This window comes from Centrocercus urophasianus, unplaced genomic scaffold, assembly GCF_019232065.1.
Source record: "Centrocercus urophasianus isolate 14NV4802_14NV808 unplaced genomic scaffold, USGS_Curo_1.0 seq_15, whole genome shotgun sequence".
NCBI lineage: Eukaryota > Metazoa > Chordata > Aves > Galliformes > Phasianidae > Centrocercus > Centrocercus urophasianus.
In genome coordinates this window covers 27,166,709-27,179,999 of record NW_024884697.1, presented here as the reverse complement: position 1 = coordinate 27,179,999, position 13,291 = coordinate 27,166,709, and the positions used below count along the sequence as shown (strand labels likewise).

The window sequence follows — 13,291 nt, the reverse complement described above, 5'->3', positions numbered from 1 at the left end:
TCATAGGGATGATACAAATAAAACACAAGGAGTATCAAAAAGCTGATGGTCTTATTAATGACTTCTGTTTTAGGAAATCTGGAAAATGGGAAATGAAGACACTCTGCATCTACGTTTAGATGCAGAGCCCATAATAATATCATCTTATTTGAGTTAACATTGAACAGCCACCATCATTCAAATTATCTGTTTTTTTTCCTGCTTCGAGACAGTTGCCACATGAATGCAGGAAGCTACTTTCTATCTGATAGTTCACTTTGGAGGGAATCCAAAATGGATAATTCCTGAATTTTTTCTTTGTTCAGTAACTAATTTGTACAGGCTTCTGCCTGCCCAAGCAATATACCCATTCTCACATTCTGTGCCATCAATTCTCTGCTCAATTTGTATAAAAAAAAAGTAGAAAACAGAAAATTCCCAATATATACTGAAATTTTACTGTTACTCTTCTATAATGATTTCCTTGCATGTCTCTCATTCAAAGAGAGGCCAATAAATCATGTTAAACATCTGTTTACTTTCATGTCTTCTTGCAATTAGTATGATAATAAGCAAATAATGTTATAAATTAACATTTTATCTCTTTTGTAATTTGATAAATCTGTGAAAGATTACAAGTATGTCTTCATTTTCCACATTTTTTTACAAGATACGCCTTTTCACATTGTCTTTACAGGGCAGTTATAATCTATATTTAATGCAGAAAATTCACTGAGGAGTAAAAATATATTTTTTAAACTTCATCCTTGTTTACAGAATTATTTATGCTTTATCTTTCTGGAATGTACAAAAGCGACCCACATTTCCCTTTAGAATGGAACTGTCATGGGTGATGTACAGTATCATTACACAACTTTTAAAAATGTTATGTATTTAAACTGATTAATCAGAAATGGTGGATATGTAGCTATGTGGATATTAAATGGGAAAATACACTAAATGTGACATTAAATATAAGATTAAGTCACTTCACCCAAATGACTCTCATTCTGTAACAGCAAGATATTTTTAATGGATGTCCATTTGTGTATTTGCCTCAGTTGCTCTAGCATATCTTGAATCTTGCTAAATCCTTAAATTAAAACACACACACAAAAAAAACAAAAACAGAGAAGTAACTGGTCCTTAAGAGGAAACAGTCAATTAAGCAAAATGGAGCATGCGTTCACTTCACTGTATTTAGGGCACTCAGGCTCCTGGAAATGCTCCCAGATCTGACACCACTGAAAAGGTGATTTATTCAGTAAGAACAACTTGCATGTCAAACAGGAAAAGATTAGTGTGTACAGTAACTTATGTAAAATAAACTAACAAAGGAAATGACAGATTGCTGAAACGCAGTGAAAGGCTGGTAGTAAAACATGCGGTGCTATAAATAACTATGAATGCTTATGTTCAGAAACTACAGTGCAAGTATCCTAAGGCCCTAATCCTGCAAACACTCCTGCAAATGCTTTTCTTTACTGCAATTGTATAGTACAAAAATCTCAGACTCCAAGACCAGAAAACCCAAATTCAATGTACTAGAAGGCACTGCTAAAAAATAAAGGGATAAAGATTTGAATGCTTTTCAAGATTTACAGATTGCATGCTAGAGAAAACAAGCTATCATTTTGCTTTATAAAAGCAGAGATGTAAAAAAATATATATGGATTTTTCCTTCATAAATATCTGTGCATAAAACATTTCATTTCAAAGGTAATTGTAAAGAAGGTTGGCAGGTAGTTTTTTGATGGATAAATGCCTAATAATTCAATTAGGTCAGGAGAATATATTTTCAATAAAGGATGGTAACAGTTTTATTAATGGATAAGAGCTTCTTCTGGAAACATCAAGATCTTTAAGATCATCTTTAAAAAGGGTAACATGATATATTGTTTGCTTAAGGCAAATAACAATGAGACAGCACTGAAAGTTCATTAAAAGTCTCATATTATTTCAGGCACCTGATTCATCACAAAACTTAAGAACATAAGTAGATCCAATTAAACAAGATTACTTTTGAATGCAATGTTAAGCACGTACTCAAGTCCTGTGCTGGATGAAAATCAGCTTGATTCTAAAAACACCAAAAATCGTGATGTAGCAATAACAAATCACAGTAAAAAGTTTTCAGGAAGTCAGTGTCAGAAAGAAGCTATAATGTGTGAAATTGCGTTGTTCCCACTGCTAGCCATCATAAAATTATTTTCAATACCATTTTATTTTGTCACTCCACTGAGGATCTTCTGCTCCTGCTTCATGTACTCTTCTCTATTTCTCTGTCATTTACCATTGCTAAGTGTGTCTGCTTGAGACATTCAGTATCACTATCATCAGTATTGATCTATCTGGCATTGTTGTATCCTGTTACATATTTTCACATGAGAGAGGGACAAAGATCTGTTGACACAGCACATGGCTGGATTAACCTTGAGTGTTAATAGCTACTGAACAGAAGAACCATGGACTCATTAATTACCTCAACTATCACTTACTCAGCAAGTTCTACATCATCACTGAAAGCGTGGAAACTGTATGATATTTAGAAGCATATTCCATACTGTTTTCAATGTCACAGAAAAGAGCACCTACTAGTACACAAGAAGCCCACAAGTGCTTGGGTCCAAGCTGATCTGCAAATCAGACAAAATATCTGCACCATGCTAGCAGGAAGGCAAACAAAGCACTTTCAGGTTTCGGATCATTATGATCACAAAGTACATTGTGATTATTTATCTACAAATGTCAAAAACCCTGCAGTAGCATTAAATGGTTTTCTAAGACCGAAACATGGAGATGGCAGACATGATGAATCAGTATTAAGTGTATTTGTCCATTTCATATTTTATGAAAAAAAACCCACACCCTATAACTGTCTTTAGGATTGTGAATAACACCATCTTACATGGCTGAAAGTTTTAAATTATGTAGATTTCAACTCAGTTCATAACACATATTTGAACCTACTGCTATATTAAAAATCCAAGCTTTACATATTCTAAGGTTTGTGGTGGGATAAGTTACATTTAGCCTTTATGGGAAGCTAATATGCTGAGGCAATAACATGCTAATGTCGAAAAAACTCATGATGAAGCATTTAATCATCTAGAAAGAAGACTGTTATGCTGATGGAGGCACCAGTGTTAGCCAGAAAAATGTTAGAGGAACATCAATCACCAAGAGCCAGCCAGAACTCAAAACAGAAAAAGTAACCACTCAAATAGTCTCACTTCATACTAGACAAAATTGTCTTGGGGAAGGCTACCTCTACTTATTTGGACTGAAAAGGCAGGAGAATCACTTCCATCTTTTAACCTTCTCACGCACACTGTCTGAGACTGGTTATGAACGTATTGTGTCAAATCAACATAAGACAATCTACAACACTTTGTTGGCAGTTTTACATTCAAATGCATTTCTTTGGAGCTGTTTGCTTTCAAGTAGGGAGGCCCAGGAATTTTTTCTTGGAGCAAATTTTTCCAGATTGATACAGGAGACTGGGAGATGATACCACTGGGAGATGATGCCATCCTGTGAAGGCAAGACACAGGCTGGTGTCTCCCTGCTTTCTCTTATCTCTGCTGATTAAAATTTGCAAGATCTAGAACTGGACTACTGGACCATTAAGTAAGAGTATGTATGTTTATCATTAGTCTTCAACTGACCACCACAACCTTGGACGACTCAACACTACCAAAGATCAGGACCCTCTGACACCAAGACGTCCCTGGATTGAAGAGATGAGAACTACTCTGCTTTGCTGTGTTTGTCTATCTGTCTGTTTCTCTTTCCCTGTTTTTTCTTTTCTCTTTCATTTTTTTATTCTTTCACTCATTGAAGTGGCTGTTGCCTAATATTGTCTCAGAACTTTTAGCATATAAGTAACTCCTTGGCCAAAGTACTCTTACCTATAACACTAATCATTATTAGCAAATTAGCCAATATTACTTCAAAGTAGTGTCTCAATTGTTGGTAGGGTGCTCTCAGTATACTGATTTATATTGTCTCTCTGAGTCTTGGATGATTCTTGTCAGCAACCCCTGCTGACAAGGGGAGGCAAGACTCCAGAGATAGCAAATGATTCAGCTTCTTTGAAACCCACTAAGACAAGATACATGCCAACAAAGTCCTTCATGAACCATGTAGCTTATTACGTAGTTTCACTTTTATAACAAGTTATAAAATACGCCAACTCTTCTAAAAGCAATTTTATCCACTTATGCCTAAGAATGAAAAGGTGAAGTTTGCTTCTTAAAGTTTGCCAATATGGAAGTATTATAGTACTTTTCAGCACACACACTTGCCTATTACGTGACTCCTCTACAGAAACGTAAGGACTATTTCAAAAGTTACTTAAGGGCCTAACAACTTGATCTTGTGGGAAAGACAATACTCAGCAAATTAAAAATTAATTTAGAGTGTGTTATTATTCTGCATAATCTCCCCACACAAGTGCATATGAAATATCAGCAACATAGTCAGAAGTTCAGCATGCTGTTTAATGACATCCTCATTTATACATCACAGTAACTGTCCTGTACTGAGAAGCCCTGTGTCATACTGACTTTCAGGCTTATAGCTTTCACTGAAATGATTTTCGAAAACAAGGCATTAGGTTCCATAAATAATGGAAGTGGTTTTGACACTTTTACCCTTGGACTATCAATTCATTTTGCACAAATGAAAATAGTTCCTAGAATGGCAGGGTGCCTTTTGAGCCCTGATCTGACCCAAAATCAAATGTTACCAGACTCTGCAATATGAAACTCAAGGTAAAAAGTACATCAGTTTGATCAGAATGAAAACAAAAAAATAAAGGAAAGGAGTAATATTCTTTCTATTTGATTCTTCTTACAGCCAAATGTAATCAAGTACTCAGTAATCACACACAGAAAAAAAAAAAAAAAAAAAAGCCTTTTGCAGTTATTAGTTAGCTTTTTCTGCTGAAACAGACTCTTAATTCTTTTGGCCCAAGGTTATTCTCCCAAGTGAAGATACAATATGATTCACTGATTTATATGGGATAAGATAGATGAAAGAAATGCCTGAAAACCAAACTCAGCAATAGTATATGAATTTAATAGGAAGTCAATGGCAATGGAGAAGTATGTTGGAGATGTCAGAGGAAAGAGAAGTAGAGTCAAATATTACTTGTAATAGGCGTGAAATAACTTTTTTGGCAGTGGATTGACATCCATCTTGATGTTCCCTGAGGAGTGATTCACTGCTCTCATTTGCCTTGTGCTGCTCAAAGTGCACTCTGAAAAGCAACCCTTATTATAACTGACTGTTATATCACTAAGTGAAAGACCAAATTACTTACAGCTTTTTCATCAGCTTTCATCTGCAAGGCTACATTTCAAGCACTAATTTACCTGGAAAATAAATACTGCTCCTGTCTCATGGCAGATGATTTCTGCCTAAGCTCCCAATGCACTGATTTGTGTAATGTTTTCTTCCCTTCATTCAAGTAGCTTCACATCCCCCTCTAATAGAAAATGGCTAGTCATTGTTAATTTTTAACTTCTGCCCCTGATTACCATAAAACAGAAGTGGCTAAAAGTTTGGGTTTTTATTGCAGAGAAAACTCCAAAATTCTAAAAACCATATATTTTACTTTTGGAAAAAAAGGAGAGGGGAGGGGAGGGGAGGGAAAGGAAAAGAGAAGGGGAGGGGAGGAAAGGGAAAGGGAAAGGGAAAGGGAAAGGGAAAGGGAAAGGGAAAGGGAAAGGGAAAGGGAAAGGGAAAGGGAAAGGGAAAGGAAAAGGGAAAGGGAAAGAAAAACCCTTTGTAAATTTCCTGTAATAGGAAGAAGACCTGTTTGGAAAAGAAAAAAAAAAACAAACAGATAACAATTCTTGACACAGAGTGAGAAAATCATTGTGACCCTTGCAGGCCTAATTCTGAAAATCTCAAGTCAACATGACATTCAGTTTTTCAGTTTCCTGCCTTCCTTTTTTCCAGGTACTTCCAGTACATATTCATGGAGGCTCACAAAGTTTAATCCAAAGCACAAAGTCTCAGTACTTTTAGGCTTTTTGGCAGCTATCTTTGAACCTAAGACAGACCAGATGGTGGCACACCTGGAAGGACACTGGTTCTGAAAGCTATTGTATTTCTGGCTCCAGAGCAGATCATACACTACATCTTAGGAGCCATGGGTTGCAGAAACCCTGACTGGTGGCGCCGGTTGTGAACTGGTTTGCCCAAGGGAACTTAGTTTTAGAAGCGCCTTAGAACTGTGGATCCAGTATTACAGAAGGCAACTTGAGCAAAATACACTTCCCATGAAACCCTGTGTTTACTTAAAAAATGATGAAGCAAAGTTTTTAAAATCGTGCTTTCAAAATCTGTTCCCCGCTAACTTCTCTCTTCAATATCACCTCCGGCTTGTTTGGTTGCTATATGAGAACTCATGGTCTTTACTCATAAAACATTCTCAATTTCCACATTCTCTGTTACTATTTACATTTACAGCATTCCTCTTTATAGCATCCCATGTTGAAGAATACTTCCTAAAACTCGATCTGATCACTCTAATCATGCTCCCTCTTTTCCACAGTATCTTTCATCTTTTAACCATGCTGTGAACACTCTCAAGCAAGCCTTTTTATGTCTGCAGCTAAGCACTTAGTGGTCTCTATGACATTTTCATTGCCAAAAGATATACCGAAAATGAAAATTGGCTACGGCTAATTACCAGCAACTCTAGCACTCATGTGAAATGAGAAACTCTTTTAGTGAGATTCAAGTGCTAGGGCAGAGCAAAGACTGAAAAGATTCAGATATAATCTAAAACAGCTCTAAAATGACCAGATGATAGAAACAGACTTCTTAATTCAAATGGCTATTCAATTAGGAATGCAAAATAAAGATTGCTTGTGTGTGTGCTACCCAGCCTTGTAATAATACATTAGGGATAATGAACTCCCTCTGACTGCATAACACTACGAATTCTTCACGTTGGTAGACTGTGCCATAATCTTTTTTACTCTTGAAATAAGTCTTAAATTTGGCTTTTGATTAAAATTCATGCAAGTCCTGAACTTATTCCTTACCAGAAGTCAGGAATTTCGTTTGAACTTGAAGATCCTTATAAAACCAGCTCTATTATAACTTACCCACATTCAAAGCCCTTCACACCACTGGCTCCTATTCAACTCACTTGAACCTAACACAGCCAACTATCATCAAATGAAAGATAAACTAAATATTGCTATAAATCTATCAAAGCATACTGCATACAATATCGTTATACTCAATTTCATTCTTTTTATGTCAGTTACTCTGAAAGTAATGCCTCCTACTTATTTCAATAGAAACTACAACAGATACAAAGAGTACAGGATTATTTGACAGAGCAAATTTGCAGCTACAAAACACTATTTTTCAGCACAACCACCACCACTAGCTGTGCATTTTCACCACTGATGAACAAGAGCCTGCATGCTGTGCTCCTCAAAGTTCATGTTAGTGGAGATGACCCACTGCTGAAATGCATTGCCCACAGTGTCATTTTGCTCACATCAACTCTTTGACCTCTAGAAACATTCAGACATTCCACATTAGATGTTGTTTTATCAGTCTGCCCCTCTGCTGTAGTTTGTTGTGCAGCAACAAAATGTAACATAATACTGGCAGGAAGTTTTAGTCTCTACTGCCACACCACCAAAATCTGCATCTGATGTTGTGAGATAACATAATAAAACAGAGGGCCTTACTTTGGGATCAGATCTTGCTATTGACATTCATAGAATACCACATTCTAATGTCAATCTGAGGCACTTGCAATGTGCCAAGCACAACTGCAATGCACATAATACACAAGTAATAGCATTAATTGTTAGCTGATTATTAATAGCTGCCCATGAAGGAATTAAATGGATTTCATTTTGCCAATAGTTGACTCACAGAGCTTTTTTTTTTTTAACCAACCAATATTTAGCCCTTGCTTGTCTCCTACAGTTGATGATTCTGTGTAATATGAATGGAATCAGATGTAATGTTACTGATGGTAGCTGACAGCCTTTTTTCAAAAAAAGTCCAGTATTAAAGTAGTGAAGTTGATTTTTTTTCTGGTACCATCAGCAATTCCCTTATCTTAACAAAGACAAGGCCCTTAAAATACATAATAAGTACAATGTAAGAGATTACAATATTTTAAAGGTCTTGATTTTTATTATGAGTCAGTATGTCATCTAATAAATTCAGACATGGAGTAAAGAATGAAGTTTAATGCTTCGTAGAATAAAATAGTGTTCCTTTAAATTAAACAGTACTCATGTGAACTGTGGAGTAGCTTCCTATGGGTGGTGAACTTATAGCACAATATTAATCATATTTTCAGACTCAATAATATCATCTCATAGCAGTGATATTGAGGTGATGCCTGAAATGGTGGGCCAGACTGAGCAAGAACATGAACTGCTAAGTTTGCTGGAAGACTAAATAACTACGTAAGGAATCCCCAAAAAAGTCTTATTGTAAATGCAGTAAAACTAATGTTCATTAACTTTTTCCTCAAAGCAGGACTAACTTACAGCCTACATTGATACAGGTTAGAAAATAACCACACAGTTCACACGAATATTTGTACTTCTCAAACCTTTTTGTATGCACAGTCTAATTATTCTGCTTTTTACATGCTGAGATCTTAATTCATGCAGTCCGTTCGTAAGCAAAATGTTCTCTTTCTTGAGCTCTATACTGGCAACCCAATTCATGACTGCAACTAAAAACCAGCATTCATTTAAGTTGGCAAGAATGTTTGAAACAGGCTTTACAAATTTCAGAGATGTTTGAAAAGGGTAATGAGAAATAAATTTAATACTGAATTTTAGCTTTCCAAAGAGCTCTTCTATCTTTTAGAACCTAACCAAAATTTGAGTTGCAAAAATCTCTGTAATTTCAGATATAGGAAATATGGTTCCTGCAAGTTTAAAACAGCCACATCTACGTTTATGAAAAGTTCTACTATTTATAATTTTCAATCAAAGTTAGTATATATAGCATTGCTCCACTGTATTATGAAAACTACCACAACATCCTAATTCTAATTTTGTGAATTTTAGACGGTGACAATATTAGAGAATTCTGTGTTTATTATGTCTTCTCATGGGCATTTTTCCATTCTTCTAATAATCTGGATTATCTGTGCACAAATAGATAGCTGATACAGTTTTATAACCTTGGATGAAACTAGAGGAAATAACTGGTTCAGTATACTGAGTGGGAATAGCCAAGAACAATTTTGAAGTCCAGATCTGCATTTAGTACGCTTCCCTACTCATACTTACTCACATTTATTAATTAACTGTACTGAAACCATACAAAAAGCAAAACTGACCTTGGAATGCACAAAACTGAAGACAGTTAAATGGATTAACACATCTTACCTGACACACAGAAGATGAAACAGAGTGTAACAAGATGACTGATGAAGAACCTCATGGTTATTTTCTATTCAGAGATTATCTCAAAAGGAATTCTGCCTTGCAACACGAGTATTCAGAGAACCACAACCACCTGATTAGAGAGAAAGAAAAAGGAGTGAATAATTCTGACATAAAGCTTTATCTAATATCATTTATGGGAATTTAAATTCCCATACTATCTGTCTAAACTGAATACTTATGAGTTAATATAGTACAGAGACTTTTGAATAATTAATGTACTGCTGAATTTTCTACATTAAATTAATGATCTCTTTTATTCAGTCAGCACACTCCTTAAAAGTCCACACAATACTCAGGCCTTCTGGTCGTAATAAGTTGTATAGCAACTATCAGTACTGAACATTCTCTTTTATATCCATCTTCCTAAATCAAAACTATGCTTTGGATTGGATCTAGATCATTTACAGATTTCAGATTACTAGAAATACTAATATTATGCAGCTTGTACCATTCTATCCTCCCTGATCTCAGTAAACACTACACAGTAAGTAACAATTTTAAAGTCTACAAGAAAATTACAATGAAACCAAAGCACATCAACCTTCTTCAGGGCTAATTATTTTGGCTGCTATATAATTCCTTTAAAAGTTGTAGCACACAAGCAATGATCCTATGGAAAAGCAGTATTAGTTTTTATGTGTTTCCTGAACATAATGATTATTGGAATGTTATATTTAAAGCTTTCTTTTCTCCCTATGAGAGAAATTCTGCCTGAGCATATATTAAAGTGAAGTTAATGGAACACATAGTAGCTTCTTTTGAATATTCTGAGATTGTTAGTTACTTGAATGCTTTACTTCTATGACACTTTTTGCTTTTCTCAATCAGTGTTTTGCTAGACTCTTCCTTCTGGTTGGTGGCTTTGTCTATTTCTTTAGGGCACTGCATCAGCATTTTTGCAGTGTATAATTTCCTGTCTTCTTTAATGGGTTTCTTGCCACGCTTTCATAAAAACGCTTTTATATGCATCACATCTTGTTCATACCTCTTTCTGTCTCCTCTTGATTGGCTCTACTGTAGCACTGGTTAAGCTATGACCTTCACACAAAGCACTGTTTCCATCGCTAACAGAATATTACTCTATCTTGGGCATGTGGTGATCTTATCTGCTCTATGCAGTTCATAAATTTTGTTACTATTTTCATTACGCAAATTTGCTCATAGGTGCTTAAATACCCTTCAGGAATATGCATCCTAGGAGATGTGCATGTTCAAAAGGCCTTTTCACTTCCAGCGGGATGCAGTTTTGATGCTTCTGTTTCCCAGAGTTCCATAACAGGTATCAATGACTGACCACAGCTTTTGCCTTTCATTTAGACTCTCCATCTTCCCAGGTCAAAGTTTTTACTGTACTGGTCTTTTTTTCCCACAACATTACTTTAGATCTTGTTTGAAAACTGCTCAGTTTCCCTCCTTAAACACCAGAAAACTGGCAGTTTTCAATATCAAATCACAAGTACTAACATACCTAAATCTGTAGGTATGCTTAGGATAAATTGTGCTGTGATTACTAGCAAGTCTCTGAGCTGCTGCTCCATATGCCTGCCTCAGTTCCTTGTCTCGTATCTCTTCCTGAGGCAACCAAGAATACATTTCAACTAGCAGGGCTTTTCACTTGTCCTTTGTTCCTTGCCTTGAAAAACCTCCAAAACCCTTGGGGCTCCTGTTTTACTATCATCCAGGGCTGCCCATTTCTCCTCCCTAACTCTACCTTGTGACTCCCAGATTTTTCTCTGGCAGCCAGAGATGCAGTCAGGTCAGTGACAGCAATCTCAGCTGCCTCTTCTAGAGTGCACCTACATTCACATTTCTGTTCAAACTTAGTTAAAAAATGCAAGAAAGGTTTGTATCTAGTGTGCTCCAGCTGCTAATGTGTATCCCATCCACAGCACCAATAAAGAGCATATTTGAACTAAGACTTTCAAAACATGTGCGATCAATCAGTGGGCCCACAGCATCAACTTTTGCTCTGCACTCTGAGTGTGCTGGCTGTTAGCTAACAGCTGTTGCCTCCTTTACTCATTTTCATCAGTAATCACTAGAAGCTCTCTGAGCAAAGTTAGTTTCCATTTTTCTTGCCAAACCACTCATGCATACAGAGTTTCAAATAATGCCGAAAAGGCATCTACTCGAACATGTCTCAAAAGGTTGGGAGAGCCTTCCCTAAAGAGAGTAACATAGGATGTTTTATTAAGCTCACAGTGTAGGAAAACAGCAGGAAATACAAAGAGATAATCTTTCTGAGTCATAAATTATGGAAGCTTCAGGCTTTTTCCTAAATCTTTATCAACCAACCAGCTCAAAACTGTACCAGTTGCTGTGATCCTGAAAATCTTGTTTGTTTTGCTGAACATTCTTTTCATGCAACACTCAAAAGACATGAACAGGGTTCCCAAGAACTGGGATTGATTTGGAAACATTCCCTTGAAAAGGGCTCTTAATTTGATAACAAATGCAAATGCATCCTGTAGCTGAATCCAAGTGTCATAATTTAACAGGAGAGAAATTGTTTCTCTCCTGCTTCTCTTAGCTCTGAAATTTCTTAGATTTCAGCACTGGAGTTTGCTCTGGCAGCTAAAGGATATTCACTGCCATCTCAGCCAGCTGCTTTAAATGGTGGAGCTATGGTCTGCTGTGTCTCTGCAATGCCTCAAAAAGACAGAGGTAGGTTACATCAACAGATGATTTTGTACACTTGTCCAGTATTCAGATCCTGACTATCAAACTTATTTTGGTATGACACTGCCTCTCCTGCAACATTTATTTCAAAGACAGGAATTAAATCGCACAGTCATTCTGAAATAACGCACATAATTAAGCAGCAATGAAACAGTAACTCTGTTGGGAACAATAATAATTACACAGTAACTCAGGGTCATAATAACTGTGTTCAAATGCATCGATAGATGAAACTGTTAAGAGCAAATGTTTGCTCTCTCTCTGACATTGCAGACACTGCAAAAAGCAGATCCCTCCCCCCTCTCTTTTGCAGAATTCGGGTTCTTTCTGGAATATTACTTTGTTCTTCAGCACTCTGAAAATTTCTTCCTGTTGGCTTGGAAAATGTAATTTGAACACTGGTTCAAATTACAGTAAATAAAAATCGTGTCAGTAAATGCTATAAATACCTCATTTTATTCAGATACAGAAATATCCTCCCTGCCAGGATTAAAATCCTTTCCTTGCTCGCACTTATTTCAGCTGAGTGGGTTCTGTCTATGTAGCACATCTCTCCTGATTTATCTCAGCTTGCAGACAAGAAGTGAGGCTGCTCCACATGGCTCTGGTGAATTCGGGCAGCAGTGCCTGCTATTAGATGAGACAGCACGGGGGTTATCTTCTGCACGTTTGAAGCAGCGTGACTGTAAGTGATGGCACCGCCCAGCCGACTGAGTGTGAGTCCGGGCATATTGGAGGCAGCAGCTCTCCCACCGGGGGCAGCTCCGTGGGCTGCAATGCTCATGCAGTGTCATCCTCTGTCTTTTTAACTTTACAGCTCTCATCCTTTTTTTCCTTGCAGAGAGAGAAGGATATTGTCGCCTTGTTAAAAATAATTCCCTAACAAAAGAACGATCATTAGTACAACTCACTTTGCTCCCTGTAAAAACAGAGTGATCACATGTTGGGATCTATGCCTTTTCATCTGCACAGTGTACTGTCCTCTTCTTCTTTCCTAACAACAAAGCATCACAATTTCACCAAATGAAGAACACACTTTAAAGATGCTCGAGTCGCTCCAAAAGTAATGCCTCCTATTTTATTTCCATGGGAACTACAACAGGTACAAAGAGCATAAATTCTCAGCTACAAAATGCTATTCTCCGGTACAGTCACCACCAATTAGTGTACATTTC

The 13,291-nt window shown here is 36.7% G+C and overlaps 1 protein-coding gene across 1 annotated transcript in view; it reads right to left on the bottom strand.

Moving 5' to 3' along the window:
* CNTN1 (contactin 1) overlaps positions 1 to 13,291 on the bottom strand; it is a 237,459-nt gene that overhangs the window by 77,684 nt on the left and 146,484 nt on the right. The window contains 1 exon segment of the mRNA XM_042815730.1: positions 9,378 to 9,507. Within this exon segment, the coding sequence (XP_042671664.1) occupies positions 9,378 to 9,432 (55 nt within the window). The 5' untranslated portion in view covers positions 9,433 to 9,507.